Source organism: Hirundo rustica, chromosome Z (assembly GCF_015227805.2).
Source record: "Hirundo rustica isolate bHirRus1 chromosome Z, bHirRus1.pri.v3, whole genome shotgun sequence".
Taxonomy (NCBI): domain Eukaryota; kingdom Metazoa; phylum Chordata; class Aves; order Passeriformes; family Hirundinidae; genus Hirundo; species Hirundo rustica.
This window is the reverse complement of record NC_053488.1, coordinates 56,116,294-56,131,264: the sequence shown is the minus strand read 5'-3', so window position 1 is coordinate 56,131,264 and position 14,971 is coordinate 56,116,294. Positions and strand designations below refer to the sequence as shown.

At 36.4% G+C, this 14,971-nt stretch overlaps 2 protein-coding genes across 5 annotated transcripts in view; both read right to left on the bottom strand.

Annotated features, from left to right (window-relative positions):
* Positions 1-1,389: 1,389 nt before the first annotated feature.
* Positions 1,390-6,899, bottom strand: CZH9orf40 (chromosome Z C9orf40 homolog). The gene is made up of 2 exons (XM_040089213.2): positions 6,564-6,899; positions 1,390-2,686 (listed from the first exon to the last, which is right to left on the bottom strand). The coding sequence occupies exons 1-2, from the start codon at positions 6,882-6,884 to the stop codon at positions 2,528-2,530; spliced, it is 480 nt and encodes a 159-aa protein (XP_039945147.1). The 5' UTR covers positions 6,885-6,899; the 3' UTR covers positions 1,390-2,527.
* Positions 6,900-7,097: 198 nt separating this feature from the next.
* CARNMT1 (carnosine N-methyltransferase 1) overlaps positions 7,098-14,971 on the bottom strand; it is a 20,790-nt gene continuing 12,916 nt past the window's right edge. The window contains exons 5-8 of one of the 4 annotated variants that reach the window (XR_009208621.1): positions 12,433-12,611; positions 11,311-11,420; positions 10,256-10,359; positions 7,098-9,998 (exon numbers count right to left, since the gene is read on the bottom strand). Coding sequence is in view for 2 of the 4 variants with exons in the window: in XM_040089209.1 (XP_039945143.1) it covers positions 9,897-9,998; positions 10,256-10,359; positions 11,307-11,420; positions 12,433-12,611 (499 nt within the window). In the remaining 2 variants the exon portion in view is untranslated. Of the gene's footprint in view, positions 10,042-10,255; positions 10,360-11,306; positions 11,421-12,432; positions 12,612-14,971 lie in introns of all 4 variants that reach the window. The other 3 variants (XM_058424135.1, XM_040089209.1, XR_009208622.1) reach the window with 3 other exon arrangements.

Here is a 14,971-nt window from a genome sequence, read left to right as displayed (position 1 = left end):
CAAATTAAAACTGTCCATCAGCATGCAGCTACTGAATTGTCTCAAGATGTCTGATGGCATTTATCTTAAAAGAACACTGTCTTCTCACTGAATATTAATGCATATGCAAATTAAAACATCTTAAGCTTAGGTACAGTTAATATGCAGCTTTTGAATGAAAGGTCTCTAGAAAAATGGCGCCAGAAGTCAAGACCAGCAATTTGGTAGTTTAGTGTCACATGGCATCAGGAGATTCCAGACACTGAGAAATCCAATTTCTTATCATACCTTCTGTCAGCTCTAATGCAAAATTGATGTAATCTGTCACTCCTTCTTACTGGCCCAGCCTTTTGTACAACCCAGACTCTCAAGAGTAATTCCAAGTAGTTTTCCAAGGCTTTTAAATTTACCTCAATTTGCAAAGAGATGAACGGAAAAAATGAATCAGCTCAGGAACTGCTCTAAAAGTAGCCATAACATTCCAGCCCATAACAGAGTCCACAACCGGAACAAACCAAGAAGAAAGTGCTTGCCTACAGCACAATTGCAAATTAAGTAAACAACAGCACACTGCAAGCTTAATTTGTTGCAAAGGACTTACTTATCTTGTTATGGGATAGATCACACATGTATTTGAAAGACAATAATAAAACATCTTCTATCCCATGAAGAGAGTGGAGTGACATATTTTAATAACAAGATGCAGGCTGTGTCTAGGATGTATCTACTGTGAGTGAAGCACCAAGCAGATTTTAAATGAGCGGAGTGTATTGCAAAGATATTAGTTAATAATGCAAAATGCTGGATCCTGAGAACACCGGATGGTGTAAAATATTATAAAACTCACAAATATAGAAACACATGTATTACCTCGGGTCAAAACTTCCTACGTCATATAACCAATCCAAACACCTCAACAAATTAATAGATCTATTTTTTTTCACTAATTTACTTTGGTTATAGCCAACATGAAATAGCAGTTTTATAGCCTTCTTGCCAGAAAAGGAGTTTGTTTTTAAAAAAAATTTCAAAGTACCTCCTAAGACAAGTTGGTATATTTGGACTTAAACAAAATGTTAGAACTGTCTGAGAAAAATACATATTGTCCAAATATGTATCCAGCTAATCTTACAGAAGGTAGAAGGATATCCAAAGAAGCACCATGAACTGCTCAAGTCACTAAGCCACCTCCTTTCTTCAGAAGGTATTCAGAGATCTTAACAAGCTAAACAAATAAGCAGCAAATACAGATACCTATGCAGCACAAGTACCAGAAAAAGTTTCCAAGTGTTTACCAAGAAAGCTGACAAGCTTACTATTTTAAGCAAAAATACCTAAATCAACAAAGCTACAGAAGCAGCAATCTTATGAAATAAAGAACTTCACATAGTAATAGTGCCAAAGTTTTCACATACACACAGGCAAAATTTTATTGTCCTTTAACAAACACATTAATAGAAAAAAATAAATTCAAAAGTTGTCTTTTTCCGTAACAGTTACAGAAAAAATACATTTTCTATCCTTAAAGACAAATTGTATTCGCAAAATATAAGTCTTCCCATACAGCTTCAGCCTATTATTAAAGACATGTCTAATTGTACTTCAACTTGTAAATAAACTGCAAATCACAAACATTAAGTTCTTATTTCACAGCAAAAAAACCCACTATTTGAATTAACTTCTGCAAAAACTTTCTGCAAGATTCACAGTCTCTGCAAAAACTATACCTCATTCTGTAAAGTCTGAAGGAGTGCGTGTGATCATTTTATATTGCACTAACTTTTCTTGACACATGTGCCAAAACCTGTCATTCAGATGCTATCAGCTGGTTCAAAGCAACGTCACAAACACTAAGAATAGCAGTTAACTTTGAACCAAAAACATACAAAACTGGGTGCCCACTGCTGAGCGTAATGTAGAAGAGAGAAGAGAAAAAACTTTTTCACAATGAGAATGTGAAACCTTCCAGAACAGCAGCAGCTTTTAGCAGAAAGTAGCCCCTTTTCCTTCCCCTTGTCTGCCACACTTGGTTTTTGGTTTGCATAAAAAAGGGAATGTTTTCTCTGATTTTGATGGACTCTTATTTTTTGGTTTAGCTATTATAGAGAAAAAAGAATACATTAGAAATCACTAGAGTTTGTGTGCTTTATGATAAATTCACATGTCAAATATTTCACTTTCAGGTACCACACTTTTTTTATTAAGGATAGACAAAATGATTTTGCATTTCCTTTTGACATGTAACATATCCCCACTTGTTTTAATTACATCTCAAAGTTCTAATTTTCTGTATTCTTCTTTTAGTCTGCCTCCAAGTATTCAAGTATTCTTGTCAGACATTGTAGACTCCTCCTTACTGCACACCTTCAGACAGCTTAATGTTAAGTACCCAATACTGTCTATCCCATCCACTAAGGCAACTCAGATCTGCTTTTAAAGACTTCTCCAAGACAGAATAATTATGCTTATTATTCACCCAAGGAACAAAACCTGAATCTCAATTGAAACAAGCTTCCTGGGAACAGATGCACAGCTATGAAACAACTGATCAGGTTTCCATTTCCGCCTCTGTGGTATCAGTCCTTGCAGCAGCTTTAGTGCCCGATGGAGTCTCTTCATCTAGGTTCTGAATATCAGACAAATCAATAGCAGGCAGTGGTGCTCTCCAATAAAGGAATGAGTTATATTGAGAGAATTCTTCTTCTTGCTTTGAAAAGAGACAAATAAACAAAATGTTAACAAAACATTAATGTGTATACCAGCAGCAGAAAATTATAAAAAGAAACTTTTTATATGAGAAACTAAAACTAGGAAGCATTAGTCAGCTATTACATATTAACAATTATTTTAATTTTTTAACTAGATCATAATTTACTTCTGCCTTTTTAATATACTTGCAAAGAATTAACGGCTTCCATAATTCCATAAATTCCTTCAATTTTGCACAGAAAAAACATGTAAAACTTGTGCAATTACTGGACTTTGCATACAAAAAACAGCTCACTGCTTTTTTGTCCTCATTTCAGTACACAATTTTCATGTGCATTTAGAAACTGGTATTCCAAGGAATGTATTTAGCTACTTAACAGTACCTCAGAGGGATATGTGCAGTACAAACGAAGCATTTTGTAGTGTTTAAACCACATTCTATTTCTCCTTTTCTGTAACCAAATTTTGTATTCAAGAGAGGAAAGCTTAAGAATCACAGAATATTCTGAGCTGGAAGGGACCCACAAGTATCAGCAAGTGCAGCTCTTAAATGAACAGCCCATATGGGAAGCAAACCCAAACCCTGGCACTATGAGTACAATGCTCCAACCTATCTAACTAGACGACATCTCTAAAAACCTTGGAGAAACACATCCTCATCTGCTAATTTAATATGGCATCACATATTTTAATTTTTTTTAAATGCCTATGAGAAAATGTACTGTCTGTGTATAAACATGGCACAGTTACCCACAGTGGCCAAGCTGTGCATGTTTCTATGGACATGATACACCTAGGAAGAGGAACGACCTAAGTCATTCCTTAGGTCATGAGCATGTATTTTCTTCTGGTATATAAAAACAGTGAATGCTGACACAACCCTCAAATAATGCATGTCCATATTATATTGAGTTTGCCTTTTTCCAAACACACAATTTGAATTTTTTAAATATTTTACTTCGCTATCTCAGCTGCAACAGATGCTGAACAGAAGTATTTTTAACTAACAATCTGGTATAATTGTTCTGGTATTTCTAAGATAGCAAAGTGCAGCCTGTGGGGAGTGAAAGCACCACCGGAATCCACACGCTGACTAAGTCATCTTCAATGGGCCTCTAGAGCACGGCTTTTGAAAAAATTAATGACTTGTCCATCGATTTTGCAACAGAATAAAAACAGTAGTGAGTATCAACCCTACACCTTCTCAAAGTGAAAAAATATGCTTTCCCCACTTCCCAAAAGAGAAAAGTACATAAAATCACCATACTTCTCATTTAGAAGAATACATTTTTCTTTTTGTTACCAAACAGACCTCTGCTGAACTACAATTTGTTGTACTAAGCAACATCTTTCTGCGGCAAAACCCCTACATGATTTAAAACCTATAATAACTGAGAGAGGATGAAAGCTGTAGGTATTTCATAGCAGTAATATGGCTCCTTGCCTGTAGAATACTACTAATGTGAATTTCCTCATTGGGAAAAGTCTGTCTTCAGAAAACATTAAAGAACAGAAGTTCCCATTAATTGATACCAAAACCAATTAAATCACACCGTGACACAGGAACAAAAGGATTGATTATACTGAAACTGGAAGAAAGCCAAACCAAAAGTAGCTGAGTAGTTGCCCATTCTTGTAAACTGGAAGTTTTGTACTGCACAGAATTAACAACAATTGACAAGTGTGGAAGGGATGATTTTTCAATCTGTATTTCAGTCTAGGTAGCATCACTCACACAGATCTGTGCAGGGCAGGTGACTAACAAATTCTTTGGGAAAAAAACCTCAGGCAGTACAGTTTCAGAAACTGTCAACTACTTTTACAAATTCTCCGCTGTATAATTTGAACTCCCCGATATTTCAGTAAGTTTTCACTCACATTGAGAGCTAAGTACTTAAAATTAGAACCCTGATGCTTTGTATGCAAAAAGTGAATGACAGCACCCTTGTTTCATAATTATTAGAGTCTAAGTGTTCATAAACACATACTCAATTTTGGACTATGAAGACAGGCATCATTAATTTCAAGAGCTTTGAGGTTCACAGATCAGCAATATTTCAGTGTGAAAACGAAAAAAAAGCATCAAGTACAAAAGGCTCAAAAGCATCAAGTACATTGGTTTTGAGTAGAAATTCTGTCAAGGTAGGCAACATATAGCAAGCTCAGAAATACAAAAGGTCAGTTTCTATAGACTAAGTAGGATAATATCTAAGGAGTTAATTTTCCAACTCTAGCTGCAAAAGTGTACTTGGAAATAAAATAATCTTTCTTCTCTGGCCGACTGTAATATGATGCTTTAAACTTTTAGCAAAAACAGTTGAATTAACAGTATCCTGAGCATCCTTATTAATGTAATGAAATACACAAGCCATAAACAGTAAAGAATAATATCAACCTAGGGATGGTATTTTCAGAAAGACGTAGGAATCATTATCAGAAATATCATTATAAAAGACTTAAAACATACAGGTAGAACACACAAAAACTGGAAGAAGTATCTCTAGCCTGAGGTGTTAACCAAGCTTTATTTTAAAACTAAAACATTTTTTATACAATAGTGTACTGAGAGAAACAACCTGTTAAAAATACACCCCTAGAGAAGTATTTCATATAGAGAATTAATCTTTACTGTGTGGAAATTCAAGGGGCTTGTGGTCTTCCAATCACTGCTAAAGCTTACAAAATCATGCCAAATAATGCCAAGAGCAATAAAAGTTCAGCATTTTACCTGTGATAGGAGTCAAACTGTTCTGCAAAGGCTTGTTCAATTTAATTACTATGTTTATGAACACACACGTTCTCTCTTCAAAAATTAAAGAGATTAATGTTTTCAAAATGGCTGTGAAATATTCAAAGGATGCAGATATTTTCCTGGATTTCTTCCTGCCTTAATTTTACCATCATCTATAAACCCCACTAACAAATCAATCAACCAAGAAAACACAAAAAGGCAGAGCTTGAAAACAAAAAGCCACTCTTTCCTTTAGAGATTAGAAGTGCACGCTGTACTACAAAAGGCATCAAATTCTCAAAATTTAGTGTACAACTTCTGTTCAAAACCCATCTAACCTGATAAGACTTTCTGCCACTTTTGTATCACTGAATCTAATAATTTGGTCTTACAAAATCCAGGTGAAAAGAAAAAGTCAATTTAACATACACCAAACTTCTGTGTCTGAAAGGCGTGAAATACGATCACAATTTTTTTTTAATTGATTGTGTGGGGTTTCTAGGGGTTTTTCTAATTATAATTTTCTTTGTATGTATCAAATTTTGTTTACCGAACTACTGTGTAAAATGCAGTCAAGCCCAGGAAGAAAACCGTACATTGCTCAAAGTTAACAAAAAAAGTAGTTTCAATATACTCTATTCATTATGACACCGATGCCCTTCCTCAGACCACGGCCTCCGCTAAATCCTTCGGTTAAAAGACAGCTCCGGCATGGCTATTAAATGCCAAAATACGAAGTTGAGGAGGTTGACGCTGTACCGAACCAAACCTTCACCCTCACGCAACAGAGCCGACAGCAAAATAACTTCTGCAAGCATCCACCGCATTGAACCTGAGCATAACCTCAGGTAAAGTGGAATGGCTGTTTCCCATCCATTTCATGGCGCGGAGCGGGGAAGGGACCGGTAAAGCTGGATGATACTTTTTGTGCCTCGAGAAAGACAAATTAAAAGGAACTTTAAAGAGGCCAGCGGCCAGGAGGCGCAGACGGGGCAGAGCGGCACACAGCGCTGAGCCGTGCCCGGAGAAAGCCCGGCAGCACCCCCAGCGGACACCCGCGATCTGCAGATACGCTTCAGCCGCTACCGACAACGCCCCTCTCCTCCCCGCGGACGAGAGACCCGGGCCCGTCCCGCTCAGTTACCTCAGCGGCGGCGGTGGCTCGCTCTTTGCCCCGGCCGCCCGCGCGTCCCTCCGCCGCCGGCGCATCCTGGGGCGCCGCGGTCCCGCCTCGCTGCCGCCGCCCGCCACCCGCGTCCCCCGGCTGCGCACGGGGGGCGTAAGGCCCGAGCCGCTTTCCCGGCGGCGCCTCCGCCTCCTCCAGCGGGCGCTTGGGCGCGGCGGGGCCCGCGCAGCCCGGCCCTGCCCGGGAGCGCCGCTCGCCCGCGAGGGGCAGCGCCGGCTCGCGCAGCAGCCGCTTCACGGGCACGTGACACATCAGCGGCTCCGCGCGCCGCTTGGCCATGAGGGGCCGCGCACCGGCGGCTCCGCGGGGCTCGACTGCCCGGCCGGCGCATGCGCGGCGCACGCGCGCGGTACCGCGCATGACCATCACGCTGGGCGCCGCCGCCGGGTAGGGGGGCGCCGGCCGCACTGCCTGACGGGAGGAGCCGGCAGGAAGCGCCCCAGAAAGAAATCCGCACCCGGCCATGAAAGGAGGAGCTAAACACGCGAGACATCAAACCTTACTGCAAGCTTTAATAGTCAAAAACCCCGGTCCATTACACACACTGAAAACTGTGGGAAGTGCACGCAGAGACAGGAAACTTCCCATTCTTACCATCTTTGCAACCAATTTCAGAATATAACACATTAAAAAAAAAATACAGGACATTTTACATTTATCAAATTCCATGTAAAGAAGTTTTACACTGAAGATAATGCAGAATTTTATTTTACACCTGTTATCATCTACAGTTTTAATAGTGACATAAACAGTCTCAGCTGACAAACACCTCGAGTATTTCTCCCTGCATATAAAACTAAATAAAACAATGATCAAATTCTGTAATACACATTTATCCCTGTGCATTACAGTACAAGCGACAGAGAATTCTAAGAACTCAGAAATGGGACTGCAGGTAAAACACTATTAACAGCTCATTCACAAGATTATCTTGCTTCCAACTCTTATTGTGACTGCTGCAATTTAAAAGCAAAATGCTCTGGGGGAAAAAGAAAAAAAAAAGAAAAACACACCAAAACAAAACAAAAACCACAAAACCACCACAACACCACAAACAGCATTTTCTAGGTCAGAAATAAAAGCAGATCACTGTATTACACCATATGTAAAAACATCTTCAGAGAACATACAAAAATGGCACTTGTGACAACATGGAGTGGCAAAGAAAAAAAAGTATCAGAACACAGGATATTGACACTCAACCATAAATAGAGTTCCATTGCTTATTTTTGAAAAACAAACACCACATTTCAAGTTACAGACTGCGTAAGGGGCAGTAACTGGGTAGCAATACAGATGGATATGCAACTCGGCATCAGCTTAACTGACATTCACCTAACCTCTGTCTTATTTCAAGAAGCTTGAAAATCAAGAAAATTACTAATCATATGTATATATACCTAAGAGAAGAAAAGCAGATTGAAAGCAGAGAATCACAAATTTTCTCAAAAATTAAATGGTACAATATGGAAATTAAAGCACGTGTTTTTTTTCTTTTAGCCACACAAGGACTTTTATTTTTAAATCATTTGTTGACTATCAGTGTTTCATCTTTAAACACTTCGAACGCTTGGAACAGGGTAGAACTTTGACAGTTCATGCACTTTTAGAAATAGACAGTTCAAAGTAGTTTGAGCCAAACTTAACCACTTCTGTAGACCTGTTTTCAATCAGGATTCTGAGCAGAGACGGGCACAATACTGAAACATATACAAGCATGTGCTCTCTTACATGGTGTTGAAAAAAATTTAAAAAAAAGTTTGGCTTCCTCCTTGCAAAATTTCAGTGTAGGAGTAAAGGCACAAATTTCTGGCCTTGATTAGAAAAATTGAAAAGCCAGTAACAGATCTATTGAAGAGATGTGATTAGAACATCACCATGAAAGACAAGACAAAAAATAACCGGAAACAAACAAGGCATTGACTAGTGCTATTACAGCCAAATATGAAGGGGGGAAAAAAAAAAAAAAAATCAGCCCTCATCATAAGGGTTTTGTATTTTAAACATATTTTTGAAAATACATCCAAATGGCACTTAAGGTAATCAATTATGAATTATTATTATTATGAAAACAAAATACCTAACATGACACCTCATCTCAGGCTAGTGACTGTTAATTAAGGTTTTTCTCATGTACTTAACTTCCAAGTGACATGAGATTGTATGTGACATGACAGCCTCTTGTACAGTATCATGACTGGTAGTGTAAATATTCATCTAATCCACATCTGTTAGGGAAAAAAAAGACACATTAGGAATGTGGAAAACACAGGAAGAACCAAGAAGTCACAACGGTGAAGTGTCTGAAGTCACAAGGAAATTGTCTACCATTTGGGCTGCACATTCTGGCTCAGGTGGAAGTAATTAGGTTACAGCATATATTTACAGGTAACTGCACTGTTCTGACAGGTATTTTTACATTGTACTACCTACACATGGCATGGGTAACTCAGCTATGTTTATCAACTTTAAAAGTTCTGACTTAAACATAAGAAGATGACTCAAAATCAGTGTATTTCAAGAAGGCAAAGCATCTAATACATTTCAGTTCCAACAATAAGATCAATCAAGAACAGTGTTCCCCTGAACTGAGGTTAACATACTACTTCTCTGTGATGTTCTTTTTCTTCACTTAGTATTCTGCTTTCATGTAGTATTTCAAATTTTCTACAGGTTCTAGTTTTTGATTAAACCTTTAACAGTGGTACAGCCAAAGATCAGAATTTGTATAATATCCTATTTCACTTCAGTTCCACAGAAAATGCTCTAAGAGTTCTGATGACTATTTTATCAGTCAAGAGTAATTTTACCACTTTCCAACCATTTCAGACTGCATAATTTAAGTATACATTTACAAATATTTCTCTAAAAGTGACACAGCTAGTACAGTAAGCGCCTCCATGCATTCCTAATATCATCAAAAAAACCAAAAAAGCACTATAAATCTATGAAAAATGAGGCAGCATCAGCAGAGTATTAGCCTAGTTATGGCAAACATTAAATTTTGTTCTCGAGAAAACACTTCTGCTTTTATATTTAATGCATTCCAAAGCACTAAGACAGTGCATGTGAACATTTAATCTTTCACAAGTCTATTATGAATATGCATGGCATAGTTATATGTCTGAATAGCAACAGAGATACTAAGAAAATAGACAGTATCTATATCCTCTTAGGAACAAGAAGGCACCACTGATTTGAGGTTGTGTCCATACATCACCAGATGATTTTTTTTCTCATTTCTAGCTTTCAAGCCAACATTATTTTCTCATTAACCTATTCAGACCACTACTATTCTGGTTTTCTCACCACAAACAACACACATTCATAGTAGTATTTCATCATGGAGAGTTCATTCACAGTGTAAGTCGACAGTACAGATTCTTTCTCCACCTGAAAACAAAGCAGCAGTTTTCAAGACAGCTTCTGACAGGAACTATAAAAGAAAATGCTATATGGTTATTAAATTATGAAGCTCATCTATATACTTCTTATGAAATGAGAAAAGCAGATAATTTGTAAGATACATAATACTCCCAGAAGTCATCAATATATGCCATTATATTGAATGAAATTTACAGTGGTTTATTCAAAGCCGTTTGTCTGATTTATAACAACACTGCTTATTCCAAACTACAGCACCTTCTTACCTCTATATGGAATCCATATTGCAGGATAACATTTTTTATATCCTCATAGCTTAATTCGATAGAAAGTTCATTTCCCAAGTTCTCAAAATGGTAAAGGAGAGGACCTGAAGTACAAAGATACAACAGAAATGGCTATCAAAAAGAAAAAATATGTGTTAAAAATCAAAAGTACATACTGATAGTGCAACACACACTTATATCCAGATTCGCATCTCTAAAATATGGAAGGTTCCCTGCCCAAGGATGGTTGGAACTAGATCATATGTAAGATCTGTTCCAAGCCAAACCATTCTATGATTCTATAAATACCGACAAAAGAACATATTGCTATTACTTGAATATTATTCTTATAATGAATTTCAGAATCAATGCAACTGAAATGAAATGCAAAATGAAAACTAATTACTTTAGTTCTTATTCAACCATTAGCAGTATTTCCTACCAGATTTTGTTTTCTGTATCTTAAAATTTCTTCAGTCAAGCACTGCTGCTGTCTCTATAGCTCAGAATATAAAAGTCTGCCTAGCAGCTCTGCTAGCCCTCTGACTGGCTGTGACTGAGAGAGTGACAGATTGACTAGTGACTAACCAATTTTTACCATGCAGAGGGTTTAATGCCTGTGTCTTGTCTAACATTCCTTCAACACGGAAGACTCCAATCAAATCTTATTCCCAAAACTTCTGCATCACAGCAGAGTACCAATTAGACATTGGAAAAAAAAACAAGAAAGCAATGATGTATTTTAAATTTGCTTTTTCAGAAAAATAGCGAAAAACAACACAGAATACTGTATTTGTCAAAAAAAACAAACATTGGATGCACGAATGCAAAACCTGCTACTGGTAAGATTTACTTGCCTATTTAAAAATCACACAGTGTTGACTTGATTGTAACTAACAAACATCTGAATATATTTTGAACACTTCTGAGGTAATTTCCAAGCCCCACATTCTTCTAGCTGTACAGTTTACTGCATAGACACAATTATTCACACACACTTTTCAAATATACTATCAAAAATAAGTCAAGAAGAGTGGCTGGTCACACTTGCCTACATTTATCCATATTCCTCCAGGCTTTAGTATCTTCCATATAGTATCAATATAATCAATAACATTATGTGCTGTATCTATGAAAAAGCAAGTTGCTACACAGTCCCAAGTATCTGCATGAAAAGAGCAAAGCATACAGAGATTAGTTTCAATGCCTTTAACCCTGTGAAAGTTAATCATTTAACCCTGGTATTTGTTGGTATCATCAGAATCACCTTCAACAAACAGCAGCTGAAGGCTCAGAATTTTGTTTGCAAGTAAATAAAGTATTTTGGTTTACATTAAAAACTGTTAACTTTGTATTCACATACACATGTACTCATGAGTCCATATGTACACATATACACACTACAATATTACATATCCTTACTACTTAATCACTTGACAACTCATACATTATGTAAAACTATATATATTATATACTGTAAAATGTAAACATTGTAACACCTTTTTTATAAATGAAGGCCTTATTGTGCTATTACTCACCTGTCCTATGAATTTCATTATGAAAACAGTAAAAAATACAACTGCAAAGATCTCCAGTCATTTTACGCCTCCCTAGTTAGTATCGAGAACAATACAAGTCTGCACACTAAAGTATACTTTCACAAGTCACTTATCTTTAAAACATTTTACTCAGTATCTGAATATCTTCCCCAGCTGTTTTTAACTAGTCAGTTCAAAAAGCAGGAATTTTTTAAGTCTACCTTTTAAAGCATGAGTTCCCCTGTTTTTCTCTAAACAGGTATCCTTGAAATAGCAAAAATTTTAAGTTCTGTAAATAAAAAACATTGTAAGTCTTAATTTATGCCAGTCTTGGATGTTCTACTGTTAAAAGATTGAATCTTCAGAAAATTAAGCAGCTGTGGGGAAGGCTCCTGCAAGATCTGTTAGAGAAGGAAGGGTCCACATTTTGTAAAACTAGAAGAAAAGAAAAGCTGATTTGGAGTAAGAAATAGACCTATTGATAGGGCTGGAGCAATATTCTGAATAAGAGAATCTTGCTACAGCTATTTCTTTATACTTAATACTGGTAGATACACTTCCATTCTCTTTATAATCTGTCCAAATACTCTGAAAGTATGTGAAGTTACACGGATAGCCTGAAAGTTTGTATTTACTCACTGCACTCAGAATAAATTTCCTGAAAATCCCCTGCTGTCATAGAGAAGTTTGAACCAGGAGGAAGACTGTGAGGGTCAACATCTGGGAAATAAATTGGTCGTATCTGATCAGCAGATCTTCTGTTATTACTAAATTGATGAATCCAGGGATAAAGCTTACATGAATTAATTTGAGAGCATCTGCAAAATAGGAAAACCAGCAAAAATTGTTTCAATTAGTTGCTTGTCTATAACCTAGAAATATTAGAGGTAAAGTTCTTGTAACAGGTCCACATTTGCCAGAAGACTTAATCTAGTTCACAACACTCTGGACCACCCATAATAACGAACTGATCAAAAAACTCATTTTATCTGACACAAAATCACTACCACAATGTAATTGCCTTTTTTAGCTTAGAATTTTCTTTTATGACTTCTTATCATTTTCTCCAACTTAGTTCTCTGCTGAGAAGAAAACACATATGTTTATTTTGTAACATTAATTAAATATATGATTTGCTATATTCCATAAAGCTGCTATTTTCTGGATGATCTCTCTTCCTATTAAAAAACAACACAAAACAAACAAAACCAAAAAACAAAACAAAACAAAAAAAAACCACAAAAAAACCCCACAAAAAAACCACCAACACCACAAAAAAAAAAACCCAAACAAAAAACCAAAACCAAACAAAACCTAGTAACATCATTTCCATGATTTTTTTAAAAACCAAAAATATAAATAAGCATCATTTTGCAAAACACAATAAAACTAATTTTAAGTTTGTAACACTTTTGCACAAGACTTCCAATTATGCTAAATAAAGACGTCTCTATAAAACAGAGTTGGCTGGATTAACATGACTAACTAAATCAAGTTTAAAAAATGATAATACACAGCATTTAAGTATAACAGGAAACTTTTCCCACCATCCTGTAAAATTAGTTTGCAACTAAAAAATGAAAAAACATTTTCTTTCAAAGACAACAGAGAACATATCTGTCCCACAAAATACATATCATCAAGCATTTCATAAATGTCAAGCAATCTATTGGGTTATAGAAAGCGCACTCTTTCAGCTGGTGATTACAGTACATTTGTGATATAGCGTTTGAAATAATATTTGTTATCTTCTCTATGTCATATCTCTATTTAATTTTATCAGTTAAGAACTAAATAACTAAAACTTGAGCAGCAGTGTACAGTGTTCAATGGCTTTCTTTATACATATCACACATGCAGTTGGTTAAAAAAAGCAAACCCAAAACCAAACAACAAAAAAGCTGCCTAACCACTACAACAGCAATCAAAAAAAAAAAATTAGAAAGGAGTTCATATTCACATAGACTTTGAAACAGTTCCAATTTAATAGAAAATAGAAAACTTTTCACATACAAGCTTGAAAACCTCAATTTCCGTTTCAACAATTTTTACTTCAAAACCAAGTACTCCAGTTCTTGGCAATTCCATTCTTACAACAGAAGATGTGTAATATGCATTCTATTATAAAAATCTAACATATTTAAGTGTGACACACTTCATAGTTTTCCATGGGGGTGGGGTATTCACTGTTCAACACTCAGCAGAAAAGACAGTATTGGAAAAAATCAGGTCTCACTGCTCACTATCAGTTTACAGATAAAAATACAACTGTTTTTGTCCTAAGGCATTCATGGACATGCAACAAACACAACCAGTAGTCTCCTCCAAGTGTCAGGTTTTATCTAAAATGACATTCTTACCAGAAAGTAAAGAAGAAAAACACACCATGTAAAAACCTTACACATACAAGGGAAAGCAGCATTTCCCATACAAGGACTGAAGCAACCTTGGAGCTACTGCAGTTTAACTAGTCTAGGGTCACTTTATTTTCAAATTAGAGTTTCCTCAAAATAACAAACTCTAAATAATTTTAGGTATTTACAATGACCACAGTTACACTGTGACATATCATACCATGCAACTTTATCCACTGTAACAAAAGTTCATGATTTCAGGGATATGAAATTTTTTAAAAATGTGTGAAAATCAGCAAATACCACTTTGTACACAGAAACATTAAGCCAGCATACCACATCTAGGAACCCACTGTAGCAATGCTTGACATTCAAAATAGTACTTTGTCTTCCTAAATATAAACCACCATCAGAGAAACAAGGTAAAGCTGTAAGCTGTGAAAACTGTAAGCACATATGAGCAAAATCCTCATGCTTTCATCAACTAAAAACAAGTATAAATTAAATTGAGACTATAGTTAAAAACTAATTGTCAAATTCTTTTTTCCGACCACTCTTTTTTAGGTATTATCTTCAGCTTATATTGACCATAAACAGCCACTTACGACTAAACTGAAAGAATCTCCAACTCCCTAAAACCTTCATAACAGAGCCCACAATTACATCTGGCAGAAGGGAATACATGGACTTCAATTAAATTGATTGCTGCTCAGTCACGCTAGCAGCTCCAGAAAAGATGAAGATTACAGCTGTAGCGCAACACTCAGTTTTGCTGTCTGAAATCTCATACTGTTAGCAAGTTCACCGCATATACACCTCTTTGC

What these genes read in the sequence shown, in the direction of transcription:
- CZH9orf40 (XM_040089213.2), bottom strand. Translation starts at nt 6,884, where the DNA reads ATGGCCAAGCGGCGCGCGGAGCCGCTGATGTGTCACGTGCCCGTGAAG. An exon ending in GAGCCACCGCCGCCGCTGAG is followed by an intron (nt 2,687 to 6,563) that starts GTAACTGAGCGG and finishes CTCTTTTCAAAG; the next exon opens with CAAGAAGAAGAATTCTCTCA.